At 47.5% G+C, this 15,682-nt stretch overlaps 1 protein-coding gene across 2 annotated transcripts in view; it reads right to left on the reverse strand.

The window, feature by feature from the left end:
- Nucleotides 1–10,232, reverse strand: part of LOXHD1 (lipoxygenase homology domains 1) — a 165,671-nt gene extending 155,439 nt beyond the window's left edge. For both annotated transcript variants that reach the window (XM_006891689.1, XM_006891688.1), the window contains exons 1-2: nucleotides 10,106–10,232; nucleotides 1,488–1,602 (exon numbers count right to left, since the gene is read on the reverse strand). In XM_006891689.1, coding sequence (XP_006891751.1) covers nucleotides 1,488–1,602; nucleotides 10,106–10,232 — 242 coding nt within the window. The remainder of the gene's footprint in view (nucleotides 1–1,487; nucleotides 1,603–10,105) is intronic.
- Between the last annotated feature and the right edge of the window lie 5,450 nt (nucleotides 10,233–15,682).

Raw genomic sequence — 15,682 nt, forward strand, 5'->3', positions numbered from 1 at the left:
CTGTGGACTCCACCCTTCTGTGGTTTCCACTTATAACCCCTGGAGATGCCAAACCAACACCCCCAAAGAACCTAGAGACACCAGAGAATGTAAGGAGAGTCTCCAATTGACTTTCCAGGACAACGCAGTCATGGGATCAAGTCAATTATATCAAGAGCTTGGGTTTGAGGGCCAGCTTTACCATCAAAACGCTCCATGACTTCGAGCTACTCCCTGTGCCTCTCCAGGGCTCAGTTTCCCCATTCTTAAATGTGAATGGGTTGAGGGAGGTGTATGTGTGTGTGTGTGTGTGTGTGTGTGTGTGTGTGTGTGTTGCATACAAACCTTTGGCTTAAACATAATCTGACTCAGACACTCAGTGTGTATGCTAGCCACACGTTAAATAAAGGCGGGGAAAGATGGGAATATGATGGACCCAGCACCAAGGACCCTTCCCCTGTTCCACTCAGCACATCTGGAGCCAGCTGATTAAACACCCCAAAGACCCCACACACCTCTAAGATCCCGTGATTCTGCTAAAGCGTCGTTGTGTTTTGCTGTGTGTCTGTCTCCCTGTGCTTGTGTGTAGTGAAGGGAAAGGATCAGAAGGACAACAGCAGCCCCTGCTCCTAGTGGACGACAAGAAACACACACACACACACACACACACACTCCAAAGTGTATACCAGGATCTCACACTAATATCTACACAAATGCACATGCACACAACATACACACACACAAGCACACCTACATGCACTCTTGCTTACACACTCACAGAAACACACCCACACACACACGAGCACTCACCACATGTGTGAGAACATACATGTAAACACACACTCACATAGACACACGTAAACACACACATGAAGACACACACAGAGACAAACACAGAAGGGAGCACACACACGTCACTCACACGTAGACACATGAGCACACACACACACACACACACACACTCGTTATCCACATGCTGACTCCTGTGCTCGTTAGCAGGCCGGCAGACTGGATGTGACACGGTCCCTGGTCAGAATGCTGTGCAGAGCATGTCAAGTTCATGGCTCCCTTGCATATGTCATCTCCTTTCCTCCTCCTCACAGCCTTGTGAGTTTATAATAACCCATCCATCCCTTCCTGTGGTCTATGAGGAGACTGAGAACTTGGGTGTAAAGGGATTTGGTCAAAGAGAGGTGGCAGTTTAGTGGTGAAGCTGGTCCTGGATCGACCCAGGTTTCTTGGTCCTGAATGTTTCCTCTCTAACATCAAGGACTCTTGGGAATTTTGAGATCCAAATTAGACACCATTGTCCCTAAAAGTCAAGGGGGAGGCAGAGGTGAACTGTCGGGAAGGCACAGGAAATACCTGTCTATCTTTAGCAGGGGACCCATACCCTCAATATTCCCGTGGGGAAGATCTGTCCATTCCCCAGAAAAGCCAGCCGGCCTTGGGCTCCAGAACCCCCACAGATCACAGCCCCCGAGCCCACCCAGTGCCCGTGTACTCACTTGCTGGTGAGGTGGAGTTTGGGGGAGAGCCCGTTCTCCCCGAAGAGGGTGATGAAGACATTGGCATCTGTCCCTGCACCTCGAACATCCCCCGTAGCCGTGACCACCTCGTACACTGGAGTAGGAAAGGGGAGACAGGTCATGGGTTCAGAAGAGACCCCAGCATCCTAACCAGGACTGCGGAAGCCAGAACTTCTGCCAGACTCCAGCAGATGCTCTACCCAAGGAGGACTCTGGGAACCCCAACACCCCCCAAGTCATAGCCATGCTAGGGTCTGCTGGGAGACCAAAACTGCACCCCTAGTGCAGTGAGGTGCCTGAAGATAGAGGGACCAAATTAGGTCACATACTGCATAGTGTCACCACCAGAGCCTGGGCCAGGGTCCCTGATGCCCCCCTGTGAGCCTTCCAGCAGAGCACACTGGCCCCCTTCACTGGCTTCCTTCAGAGCACGCACCTGGTTCTCGACCCGCTCACTGCTCAGAACACAGTGCCTGCTATCAGCTTCCTGCATGTCACACCTTTCACCTCAGAGCAGGCCGCCCCAGGGCTGAGGGTCTATCCCAGGCCTGGGGGTGCAGGGTGTTATCTCTGACTGGGACATTCATCTCCCTTCTCTTCATCCCTTGAATTAGTTCTGCTCATTGGCAGCCCTGTCCTTTACAGGCAGTGGGACAATTCGCAGTCTCTCTTACTAAGCAGAGAAGATGGAAGAGGCCCAGCTCTGAGGGGATTCTTCATGAGAAAGAAACAGCAGCAGCTGTATGCTCTTCAGACCTCGTTCCGCAGGCTGTGGTGTCAGCCGGATTCTTAGAGGAATCAGCATTCACTCCAGCTTAGGTTAGTGAAGCAGGGGTGGCATCCACTTCCTAAACAACAAGCCTCTGGAAACTCTGTGAACTTTGGTAAATGATAATAGTTATAGAAAGATTTCAGGCCTTTTGTTCATAGAGTCACTATCAGTCGTGCTGGACGGCAATCAACAACAGGTTAGGGAAAGGGAGCCGTGGTGGCCTAGTGGGTAAGGAAGGGGTTACGCTGTAAACTTACAAGCTGGCTGTTATCGTTATGTATCACTAAGTCGGACCAACTCAGCCGACCCTCCAGGGGGTTTTCAGAGGCGGTAAATCACCCAGGAGGAGACTGCCCATCTTTCTCCCATGGTGGATTCGATCCGTGTGCCTTTGGGTTAGCAGTAGTGAACTCCTTACCACTGAGTCACCAGAGTCCACCAGCAGGTCCGAGGGAAGAAGATGAGTAGCCTCTGGGAACCCTCTGGAGGGTCAGCTCTGAGTCAGCTGTGCACAAGCGAGGTCAGGAAAGAGGATGCAGTGGGAACATCCAAACGCTTGCAAAAGCATTGGAAAGCCTGGCGGCGCCTGCCCTAGGCCCAAGAAAAAGCCTCAGAATCCCGGCACAGATGATGCCTGAGCAGGGTCCAGCCCACCTTGTCCAGCCCAGAACAGCATCGTCTGCCAAGACCAGCGAGCAGCTTCCATCCCCTCCCCATGTAACTGCAGCTCCTGTCTCCCAAATCAAGGCCTGGTCTTTTAGATGGTTCTCTTCTCAGTCTAAGGTCCTGTGTGGGAACACCTGACTAGACAGCCCAAGGCACGTCTCTATAGCAGAAAAGGCTACAAACAAAAGGCCTCTGTGTTGAGAAGACAGAACTCAAAGACATCCACGGAATCAAGAGACCCGGTTACCAACACTTCACACACACAGTTGTTTGTGTTGTTCTGTGCTGTTGAGTCAATTACAACTCACAGCAACTCAATGAACAGCAGCTCTGAACCTTGCTCTTTGCTGAACCAGCCTCACCATCTCCGACACACCTGGCCCACAGTCAGGTGCCACCTCCATGTCAATCTGTCTCATCCAGGGTCTTCCTCCTCTGTGCTGGCCCACTACTCTTCCAAACACGATAGCCTTCTCCAATCCAGATGTTGGATTCAAACTGCTGACCCTGGGGTCCACAGTGCAACACATAATGACCCCCCCAGGGTACCTTATTTGGGGGTTGGACATTTCACATTTCATATCCAAACCCCTCAATTCATAGCCCATTCTACAGATGGATTTTTCATGGGTGCAGATGAGGGGTAGGGTGAGAAGTGTGATAGAGGCAGCGAGGGTGGCAATGAGGAAGGAGAATTCTGACACTAATGAGCTTCTATCATAGGCAGGCGTGCTACAGAGCTACTCCATTCATCCTCAGAATGTCTATGAACTGGTGTGGCCTACAGGGCAGTGCTGGAGTCCAGGACCACAAGGACCTGGATGCAATCCCTCGCCTCCACTTAGGAGCCTGGGACCCTGTCCCAGTACCAGCCTCTCTGTGAAACTGAACAAGAGTATCTGGTTTGCAGGTTGCTCGAGGGATTCAGGATGAAGTGTGCAAAGCCTCTGGCACATAGAAAACAATAAGTAATGCTGAATTGCCTTTGTTTACACTGAAAAGCCAATTTCAGCTCCAGGAGCCAACAGCTCATTCCTTGGGCAAATACAAGCCAGCTCAATTCACAGGCATGTGTGTTCCCAAAACTCCACAGGGCAATATTCTCATTCAGTCCCGGACTATGATGTACCAGGTACAGGTATGTGTGGGAGGTGACTGGGTCTCTGAGGCCCCGGGGTCTGACAGAGATCCCCAGTGAAGCACCGTGTGGCAGAGAAATGACACTTCTTTGGGGTTTTTTTTAAACAATTTTTATTTTAACAATAGTTTATAGAAAACTTGGATTTTCATTTATTCATTGTTGCACATGTTCCTCCCTGGCCCTGCTTATTTACTCCACTCTCTGGTGCTTGTAACAAAATTTTAATTCATTGTGATTGACACCTCCAGTTACCTGTACTCTATAGTGTAAAGAATCAGAAACCCTCCCTAATCCCTTGATTAGCACACCTCCACATGAGGGCATTTTCAAACCAAGTGTCCACAGGAGACTGACCAGCGAACTCTGGTGGTTTACTGGTAAGGAATTGCACTGTCAACCCAGTGATATGATGTTCCGATTCACTGGCTGCTCCACAAGGGTAAGGTGGGAAATTTCCTCCTGTGTGATTTGTTGTTGTTGATGCCTTCAAGTTGAGCACAACTCATAGCTACCCTATGAAAAAAAGGCCTGAAGTCCCTCTACAACTATCAACGTTTGTCAAAGATCATAGAACCACAACAAGATAAAGGTAAATAATCCAAAAGAAAAATGGGCACAGGATATGAACAGACACTTCACTGAAGAAGACATTCAGACGGCTAACAAGCACATGAAGAAACGTTCAAAATCCCTAGCTCTAAGAGAGATGCAAATTAAAACAACTATGAGATATCATCTCCCCCCAGTATGAATAGCAAAATTTAACAGAACAGCAAGCAACAAATGCTGGCGAGGTTGTGGAGAAACTGGAACCCTTATTCACTGTTGGTGGGAGTATAAAATGGTATAACCACTGTGGGAGGCGGTATGGCACTTTCTCAAAAAGTGGCAAATAGTAATACCATTTGACTCAGCAATCCCATTACTGGGAATATACCTTAAAGAGACCATAACTGACATCCAAACAGATATATGCACACCCATGTTTATTGCAGCTTTGTACACAATAGCAAGGAGTTGGAAACAACCTAAGTGCCCATCAACAAACAAATGGATAGAGAAGCTATGGTATATTCACACAATGGAATACTACGCTGTATTGAAAAACAAGGAACTCGTGCAATATTATTCAAAATGGGTGACCCTGGAGGACATTGTGCTGAGTGAAGTATCTCAGTCACAAAAGGACAAATACTGCATGGTGCCATTCTTGTAAAACAGGACTGACATCAGGGTTGGGGGGTGGGGAACTGAGAAATATGGGTTCAATAACATATAACGCATTGAAACAGAAGAGGGAGAAAACTGTTTAAAAGGGATATGTGATCAGGTATTTTTGTCATAACAGGTGTCTAGACGGAAGGCTACATGGTGGAGTGGACCTGGGGGAGGGTTTGTAAAACAATGAAAGAATTTTTCTTTTACTTTTCCAAGAGGGTAGTGTACTAGGGGCGAGGGTTGGGAGGGGAGAAAAGTGTAACAATGAATGAATGGAAATCCAAAGCCTAGGCAAATTTTTACTGACATTAATAATACATTTTTTAAAAATAAATAAACAATAAAAAAAAAGAAAGGAAAAAAGATCATAGAGTTCAAAGATCGGTGGCATGTTGTTTAGGAAGTGGATGTCACTCCTGCTTCCTGCCTCTGAAAACCTGCTGTTCTGCTATGAGTTGGTTCCAACTCGGTTATACTCAACCATAATGTCCCAGATCCCTCAGTTGCAAAGTAGGATTGGAAAAACCATCTCTCTCTCTCATTCGTTGTTAGTTTCAGTTGCTTTAGATGAGTTGTTATTGTTGTTGTTGTTGTTGCTGCTGGTATGTGCCATCGAGTCAGACCAACTCATGGGTTTTCAAGTAGGTTTTCAGAGGCTGTAAATCTCCTCTGAAAGGAGGAGCTTGCTCAGCTTCTCCAGTGGAGCAGCTGGTGGATTTGAACCATGTACCTTTGAGTTGGCCGCAAAACTCTTACCCACCAGTCCACTAGAGCTCCCTTTAAGATGAGCTGCTGTTATTGTCATGTACCATCAAGTCAGAGCCAACTCATAACTGACCCTCTAGTGGGTTTTCAGAGACAATAAATCACATGAGAAGAGATTACTCATCTTTCTCCTGCGGAGTAGCTGGTGGTCTTGAATCACATGCCTTTGGGTTGACAGCACAACTCTTTATTCACGAAGACCACCAGAGGTCCCTTTAAGATGAGGAGTGTACTTGAAACAGTGCTTAGTGCATGTAATTGGTGAGAGTTAGCCATGACTTTTTTTGGTACTATCCTGAGACTTATGAGAGGAAAAGATGTTGCTAGGAGAAGTCACTCCTTGCAAAGGGACATAATACTTGGGAAGGTGGAGGGACAGCAGAAAAGAGGAATACCGTCAACCAGGTGGATTGACACAGTGCAGCAATGAGATTGAGGGTGTTGGAAATTGTGAGAACGGCGCAGGATATGACAGGGGGGCTCTCTTGTTCACAGGGTAACTATGAGTTATACTCCACTAGTAGGCACCTAACAGCAGTAACAGTTCTCTCGACTGCTCATACTGCCTGTATGAGGAGAAATGTGGCATCAGGATTAAAGGAAGATTCATCAACAATCAGTGTTATGCAGATGACACAACCCTATTGCTGGAACTGAGGAGCACCTGAAGCACTTGCTGCAGAGGGTCAAGGACTGCAGCCTTCAATATGGATTGAGGCTCAATATCAAGAAAACAAAGATTCTCACCTCTGGGACATTTGGCAGCATCAAGATAGATGTTGGAGAGACTGAAATTGTTAACAGCTTTAGTTTGCTTTGCTCCACAATCAATACTCTTGGCACCAGCAGCCAGGAAATTAAAAGACATACTGTGATGGGAAAGTCTGCTGTTAGAGACCTCTCCAAAGTACTGAAGAGCAACAATGTCACTCTGGAGACTAAGGTGCACCTGATACAGGCCATGGTCTTTGCAATCACTTGCTATACATCAGAGCGCTGGAAAATGACTAGAGATTATAGAAGGAGAATTGATGCCTTTGAGCTGTGATGCTGGAAAAGATTACTGAATGTACCATGGACTGCTAAGAAAATGAAAAGGTTCATCCTAGAGAGGGTGAAGCCAGGCTGCTCCTTGGAGGCAAGGATTCTGAAGCTTCATGTGACATACTTTAAACATATTGCAAGGAGGGACCAGTCCTTAGAGAGGGACATCATGCTTGGGAGGGTGGAGGAACAGCACAGGAGAGGAAGACCCTTTATGAGATGGATCAATTCAGTGATTGGGGTAATGGTGTGTCGGAGACAGTGAGGTTGGCACAGGATAGAGCAGGGTTTAGGGCTATTGTACAGGGGGTCGCTATGAGTCGCTGGCAACTCAACAGCACATAACAACAACAACAACATACTGCTTGTTTCCTTGTTCAAGTCACTTCCTCCCTCAGCACCTCAGTGTTCCTAACCTTTGAAATGGGGGTCCTCATACCTGCCTTGACTGTTCTCAATGAACCTAAGGATCAGAGGTGAGAAAACTGATGTGAAGGGACTTCAGAGTGAACTGAGATACATACAGTCCATACACAGAAGTAGGTAGTAGCCAGCATGCTGCTGTGAGAAACATGAGAATGACTATTTCCTCCCACCATTGTTTGGGGAGCCAGGAGAATCCTGAAGGAGTCAGCCCACCGAGCTGGGGTCAGGAGTTGGGAGGGTTCATCAGGAATGCTGCCCCAATGTCTAGCCCCTGAAGCCCCTCCCCAAAGGACACATCAAACTGGGAACTAGAATGCTGGGAGCAGACAGCCAACGCTTCTCTCGTTCCTGGTCCTTCCTTTCTTCCCACACTTCTACCCTCAGGAGGCTCCCAGGACACCCCATCTAGAGAGGACTTCCACCTGAGCTATAGCCTTTCTGAGACCTCAGCAGCCTCTACCTTCTCTGAGCCCAGGTTTGTGTTTGGGCTTGGTGATCAGGAGGGCAAATAAAGCAGAACTCACCAAGTTCAGGGGCTGAGGATGCAGCCAGATGTACCAGTGTTGCATGAAGCAATGGAACAACCAAGCATTGATGTGATCATGGCATTCACAGTGGGTTAGAACCAAGGAAAGGCTTCATGGAGGAGGCAGGAGGCTTTGTAGGGATGGATTTCCAAAAGCAGGGTGAGAGGACGAAGAAAGGGGAGAATGAAAGGCCTATGGGCAGACCTCCCGTCAGAACTTGATGAGTGAATGACTGTGGTGCGGGGGGTAGTGAGCCAGCCTGGGGTGAGCTCTGAGAATTTCAAAGCCCTCGCAGACCAGGCAGCTACGAACCAAACATTGTATAGGATGATAAACAGACCAGAGTGAGACCATAGGGAGTGGTGAAGACTGTGACAGACTAGAAGCCTGTTGTTGTTGTTGTTGTTGTCGTTATGTGCCACCAATTCGTTTGCGACTCATAGCATGTTTTGTTGTTATGTGCCGTCGAGTCGCTTGCGACTCATAGCGACCCTATGTACAACAGCACTAAACTCCGCTCTGTCCTGTGCTAATCGCACTGTCTCTGACACTCCCATCCCAATTATCCCAGTCACTGAATAAATCCACCTTATAGAGGGCCTTCCTCTCTTGCGCCGTCCCTCCACCCTCCCAAGCATGATGTCCCTCTCCAAGGACCGGTCTCTCCTCACAACATGTCCAAAGTATGTTAGACGGAGCCTCAGAATCCTTGCCTCCAAGGAGCCACCCGGTTTAACCCTTTCCAGGACAAATCTGTTTGTTTTCCTAGCAGTCCATGGTATTCTCAATACTCTTCTCCAGCACCACAACTCAAAGGCATCAATTTTCCTTCTATCTTCCTTGGGCATTGTCCAACTCTCTGATGCATAACAAGTGATTGTGAAGACCATAGCCTGTATCAGATGCACCTTAGTCTCCAGAGAGACACCTTTGCTCTTCAGTACTTTGGAGAGGTCCCTAACAGCAGACTTTCCCATGGCACTGCGCCTTTTAATTTCCTGGCTGCTGGTGCCAAGACTGTTGACTACAAAAGACTCATAGCATAGTCACCATTAAACATACTTTTAAACCTCATAGAGACCAAGCACATCCCTGAGTCACCTGACAAGAAGGGAAAATATTTCAAAGCAGCGCCCGTACAGCTCTGAGAAAGATGGGGCTGAAAGGACAAGGCTGCGGGGTTCAGGACACCAAGTGCCCTTCAGACATGGGCCAGGACATCACATCACATAGCTCCAGGCTCCCAAGCTCTATTATCGTCATGGGCAGCAGACTCTAAATAGGCTGGCATGAAGTGAGGATGAGGAGCTGGGCGTCCCCCCAGCACCCCTCTGTTGTCCAGGCAGAACCCAGGGCAGACCACATCCCGTGGAGCAGCCTAGGACGTGACTCCAGGGATGTGTAGGAACTAAAGAGCACGGGCACTGTGGTTCTCTAATCTGTGCCTCAAACTGTGACTGAGGGGAAGCCACTTCACCCCTGAACAACAGGGACCCCGTATAATGCCCACTGCCCAAGCTGTTGCTGTCCACTTGGCCCCTGACTCATGGAAACCCTATACACAATGCAGCAAAAGGTGGACATCCGGCATCACCCTGTGATTGCAGATCAACCAAGGTGATCCTTAGGTTTTCCATGGCTAACATTTGGAAGCAGATTGCCAGGCCTTTCTTCCTAGTCCCTCTTAGGCTAAAAGAGCCACTGAAACTTCCTCAGCATCACAGTCACATACAAGCCTCCACAGTCAGAGAGTGGTGATTTTGTAGGAGGGGCACTGACCGGGGGAATTGAACCCGAGAGTCTCCTTCTTAGAAGTTCCTACAAAACCACCACCACTTGGTCTAAGGCCTGCTGGATATTAAGCACTGTATTCAAGCAAGTATCACACAGACAAGTGGGATAACTGGTGAGAAGGAGGTGGGGTAAGATATTCCTATGTAAGAGCAGGGTCCTCTCTGTCTCTCTGCCCCTGCCCCTCACAGAGAGCCACACCTGGCCTCCAGCCCTGCCCTCCACGAACCCCTGGCCAGAATCGAACCTTTGGCTTTGTAGTATTCGTGCTCCAGCTCCTCATCGTCCTCGTCAGAGGCATAGTTGAGCAGCTCCTCCTCGTACAGGGCCAGGAAGTCGATGTCTTTCTTCCTCTTTTTCTTCTGGGGCATCATCTTGCTGGCTGCCCTTTCCTGCCCCTCGGGGGTCCTGGTTCCCTGGCCTTCTCTTCACTGCTCTGGGGTTTGCAGCACCCTCTCCCTGGGCCACACACCAGGACCTCCTGAAGCTCGGGTCTGGGGAGGTGGGCAGAGCAGCCCGTCTTCCTTGGCCTGCTGGCGCCCAGAGCGTGGTTCCTGTCACAGCCCTCCCTCTCTGCAGGTCCAGGAGCTGAGCAGGCCTGCTCTCTGCGCCTTTCTGTCCTCACCGCGCCTCTGCCACCCTGAGCCAGCCTGTGCCTCTTCCACACCTGCCCTGGGGCTTCTCCTTGGGCCTCATAACTTATTCATGGGGGCTGAGGCCAGGCTGTCCTCCTTAGCTGCTGTTCTGCCCCGTCCCACTGCACTGGCCCTTCTCCTTCACCCGGAATCAGGTGACATCAATCCATGGCATCTATTTCTCTTCTGGCCTAACAGCAGGGAGGCTACCAGGACCCCTCCAGGCCACCTGGCAGCACGTAGAGGCCTTCTCCAGTGGAGATCTCTGAGTCCCACAGCCCAGAAGGAAACGGAGAACCCAGGTCAGGGCCTCACTGAGGAGAGGAGGAGGGCGGAAGTCCATGAAGCTCTAAGGACTAGGAGCCCTGTATTCTCTGCATTATTTATGGCCCTGATCATCTTACGGAGCAGGGAGGGATCTTAACAGAATCCTTCTTGCTTTCTTTGCTTTCATCTCCTCAAGGCTGCAGGCTCCTAGAAGGGAGGGGACAGGCAGATGGGGCACACTGCAACACCCCACAAGGTCAAGTCCACATCCACAGAGACTGTCAGGACCAAGGACATGGGAAACCCACTGGGACCTCAGGTGGCCTCAGCAATGCCACACACCCCTGGAGATGAACCAGTATCTGTCTTCACACCACTTTGCTGTTTACTGTGTTGCTCTCCTGTCAAATGGAAGATCAAAGCCCACCCTAGACTCCAACCCATTGTCCAGTGACCCCCACCCTCCTTCACTCATAGCCAGGTATTCTGAATTCCAGCCCCGCCCCATGAACCCTCAATCAGCAATGGAAGTTTCTCTAAAGCATGAAATTCCTTTTCCTTGCTGATCTTATGAAGATTTGATTAAAGCATTTCATTAAGATTCTATTAAGATTTCTTATAACACGAGCCCTAAGATTTCTATGCAAATTGTGACATGTTAGAAAATGTCAGTTCACTCAATACTCTCATTTCTCTGTCCTTCGGGGCTTTGCTCTTCAAAGGATTGTGGGAGGAGTCAGGCTGGCCACCCCCCTTCCCTTTATGGATGAGGAAACAGGTCTTGTCCCAGGCCACACCGTGAGGAGTTGGCAGGGTCCTGGCAAGTCCCGTGTGACCACATGCCCCTGACTCCTGTGAGGAGTAAAGCACACAGACTCTTGAAGAAAGTGCTCAGGGCATAGAAGCTTCTGGAATACAGCTCTTGTTGTTATGTGCTGTCCAGGTGACCATGATTTACAGCGGCTGGACGAACAGCAGATCTGAACCAGGCCCTATCTTACGCCACCCTCATTTTCTCCCAGTCCATCTCCTTGAGTGTCTTCCTTTCTCTCTCTTTCCTATCATGATGGTGTTTTTTTTTCAAGGACTGACTGAGTCTCCTGACAACATGCCTGAAGTATATGAGACAAAGTTTCACCATCCTTATCTCTAAGGTGCACCCTGGATGCACTTTTTCCAAGATGTATTTGTTCTTTTGGAAGTCCATGGGCTCTCCAGAACTCCCCCCCAATATCACGTTCTAAGGCATTGACTCTTCTGCCATCTTTTTTCATTGTCCAACTTTCAGATTCAAGCAAAACAATTGAAAACACCATGGTTAGATCAGGTGCACCTTAGTCTTTAAACTGACACCTTTTGCCCTTAAGAACTTCGGAGAGATTCTTGAAAGCACATTTGTCCAATACAGCATGTCTTTTGATTTCTTGACAGATACGACCATGGATATTTTCATGACAATAGCAGTTGTAATATTGAAAGCTCCTATGGACAATGCATACAGTGTAGGTGCATCTGATTCAGGCCATGGCCCTTCCAGTCACTTGCTGTGCATCTGAGAGCTGGACAATGAAAAAGAATGACAGAGGAGAACTGATGCCTTTGAACTGTGGTGTTAGAAAGGAGTCCTGAACATCCCATGGACTGCCAAAATGGACTCTCCAATGTGTCTTGGAGAAAGTGTGGCTAGTGGGCTCTTTGGAGACAAAGATAATAAAGCTTCACCTCACATACTTCGGGCATGTTGTTAGGAGGGACTATTTCTTGGAGAAGGACATGATACTTGGAAAGGCAGAGGGTCAGAGAAGGAGAAGACGAGCCTGGACCAGTGGATTGACACGGTGCCTGCCGCAATGGGCTCTACTGTGTCAGGAAGTATGAGGATGGCATAGGGTAGGACAGGGTTCAGATCTATTCTTGATTGCTACTCACCTCGATGGCACCTAACAACAACAACAACAACATAAATATTGATTCCGGATCTAAATAAAATGAAATTGTTGACAACTTCAATTTTTTTATCAGCTATCATGACATTGGTCCAGGGATGAGGATTTTTGTTTTCTTGATGTTGAAATATAATCCATATTAAAGTCTTTGATCTGCAATGTCTCAACTCTTTTTCAGTTTATGCAAGCAAGATTGTATATTTGTCTAACACAGGCTGTTAATGTATTCCTCTGGCCCTGATGCCACGTTCTTCTTCATATAGGCCAGCTTCTTATTTATGCAACATACAGATTAAATAGGTATGGAGAAATAATCCAGCCCACACATTTCCTGATTTTAAATGGTATGGTGTTCCCTTGTTCTGTTCAGACAACAATTGGTTCTTTGTTTATAGAGTTTGCATGAGCACAATAGTGTTTTGGGATTCTCATTCTTCTCAGTGTTATCCATAATTTACTATGATCCACATAGTCAAATGTCTTTGCATAGTTAATAGAACACAAGTAAACATTTTTCTGGTATTCTCTGCTTTCAGTTAAGATCCATGTAACAACAACAATGATATGCCTCGGAATCCAGCTTCAATTTCTGAAAGTTCCCCCACATTTTTAAATAATTATCACCATGATTTTACTTGCATGTGATATTAGTGATGTTTTCTCATAATTTCCACCTTCTACTGGATCACCCATTTTTATTTTTATTTTTATTTTTATTTTTGGAATGGGAACGAATACCTCTTCCCGTCAGCTGGCCAAGTAACTCTTTCAAATTTCTTTGCCTAGGCTAGTAGGCACACCCAGGGCTGCATCTGTTTGCTGAAACACTTAACTAGTATTCTGTCAATTCATAGAGCCTTTTTTTTTGCCAATGCCTTTCATGCAACTTAAACTTCTTCCTTGGTTACCATTTTTTACTCACATTTTTTATGTAAGTTTTAAAATTCCTTACTCAATGGTAATGAATGTTATTAAACAAAATGTCTTTGAATAGTAATAATAATAATAATAATGTGTTGTCTGCATGAGGATCACTGATAACCCTCCCAGAGACCTCCTACTCATGCCATTGGGTCAATTCCAACTCATAGCAACGCCACAGGACAAAGTAGAACAGTAGAGATTTAAATCCCTATGGGGGATGCATTGTAACCACTTGGTCCACTGCACTACCAAGCAGCTGGATTATGCTAAACACAACCTTCCAAGGCATCGTAGGCACTTGTGCATCTCCCGGGAAGAAGTGACTCTTAAGAGGGAATTTCAGCTTAAGAAGGAACAGCAAAGGGTTTTTTCAGAAGCAGAGACAGAGAGCATATATGGATGCCAGTGAGCACCCAAGTCCCTTCTTCAAAGCCTGGGACCAGCTTTGTTTCTGTCTCATTCCTTGGAGTCCTTCAGGTCCCAGTAGAGGAAGCATCTCTGACCCCAAAACAATCATCATCTAGGAAGGACCCATCTCACTTTTTTTTTGAGGGTGAGACTCATCTGGAAGTCAACAAGCATGAAATTTAATTATGGGCGATGCGCGCCCCCTGCTGGTCATAGCTGGTTTGACATCTTTTGTTTTCTACATTCCCATTCTTTAGGAAGGGAGCAAATAGATTACTGCAGAATTACCAAAAAAAACTCGTTTTGCATTGAATGTATGTCTAGGTGAAAAAAATAACTAATTGTTTCTTCTTCATAGGGGCACATTCAAAGAAATGTTACTATACAGATGAGCCTCGAATGCATCAGCCCAGCAAATGTCACTTCCAGTCACCATCCACATTAACACTCCGGCAAGAATCACTTTTGCAGGAAACTGGTGCAGATGCATCATTCTCTTGTGCCATCTTCTAGAAAACAATTTCCAGTGCTCGCCCCTGTTTACCAGGCTTTCCATATTCTGGCCACCAACTCCCGCACCCCGTCCCATCCCACTCCAGCCAAGCACATTCACCTAGTTCACACCTTGCCAGCTTTCTGATTGGGACACGCTTGAACTATTTGGTCCCTCTTCTGGCTGGTCAACTGCTGTGCACAGGAATAGATTTGATCATTCAGTGAAACCCTCATCAACCCCTCCAAGCTGGACCAGCCCCCTCCCCTGAGCTCTGACCTCGGCTGTCACACCCAGCTCATTATTTCTAATAGCTCGCTCTGTAACAGAATATTGAACCCCCAGGATGCAATGGGCATGTTAAAGAGCATCTTTCTCTTTGCTTAATGAGGACAATCTCTCTTTTGGCACTAGATAAAAACTTGGACAAGCCCGTGGCTTTTCTGATCATTTTCAGGTCATTTAAAAGTTTAGAAATACTGAAAGTGACAAGCCAGGTCTCCAGGCAATAATTAGAACCCCACTGTCCCCCGTCTTGGCTCACATCCAATCTCCACGAAACACAGGCCTCTCTGCTTTCCTGCCGCAGTCGTGGTAGCCAAGCAGCCGTCCTTGGGGAGAAGGCGGGTCGATTTCTGTCCAGCTGCCCTCTGTCCGCTCTTGGTAGCTGTGAGTTCTGGCAGAGTTCCACCCCCACCCTCACCCTAAGGTTGGATCACTCTCGAGGTGTCTGTCAATTGTGGTTGAGTCAGTCCCTGCCCCATGGTGACCCAAATACAACCCAGAGGGATGCTGTCTGACACTGCACCATCCTCATCACCAATTTCAGATTTCGAAACCTTCGTGACTAAGGTTTTCATTGACTTATTTTTGGGGATTAGAACAATAAGCCTTTCTTCCTAGTCCATCTTAGACAGGAGGTGCCATTGGAATGTATTTGGCATGATAGCCACATATAAAAATCAAGTGTAATCAGGGTTGTGAGACTGAGAAAAATTGCATAAATTATGTCTACCGCATTGAAACAGATGAAGGAGAGAAGAGTTTAAAAGCGATATATGATTGAGTATTATGGTCATGACAAGAGTCCAGAATGAAGGTTGCATAGTGGAGTGTACTGGGGGTGGGGGGTGGGGATTGTATACCAACGA

This window comes from Elephantulus edwardii, unplaced genomic scaffold, assembly GCF_000299155.1.
Source record: "Elephantulus edwardii isolate Elephantulus edwardi_28Jun2011 unplaced genomic scaffold, EleEdw1.0 scaffold00103, whole genome shotgun sequence".
In the NCBI taxonomy this organism is placed as follows: Eukaryota; Metazoa; Chordata; class Mammalia; order Macroscelidea; family Macroscelididae; genus Elephantulus; species Elephantulus edwardii.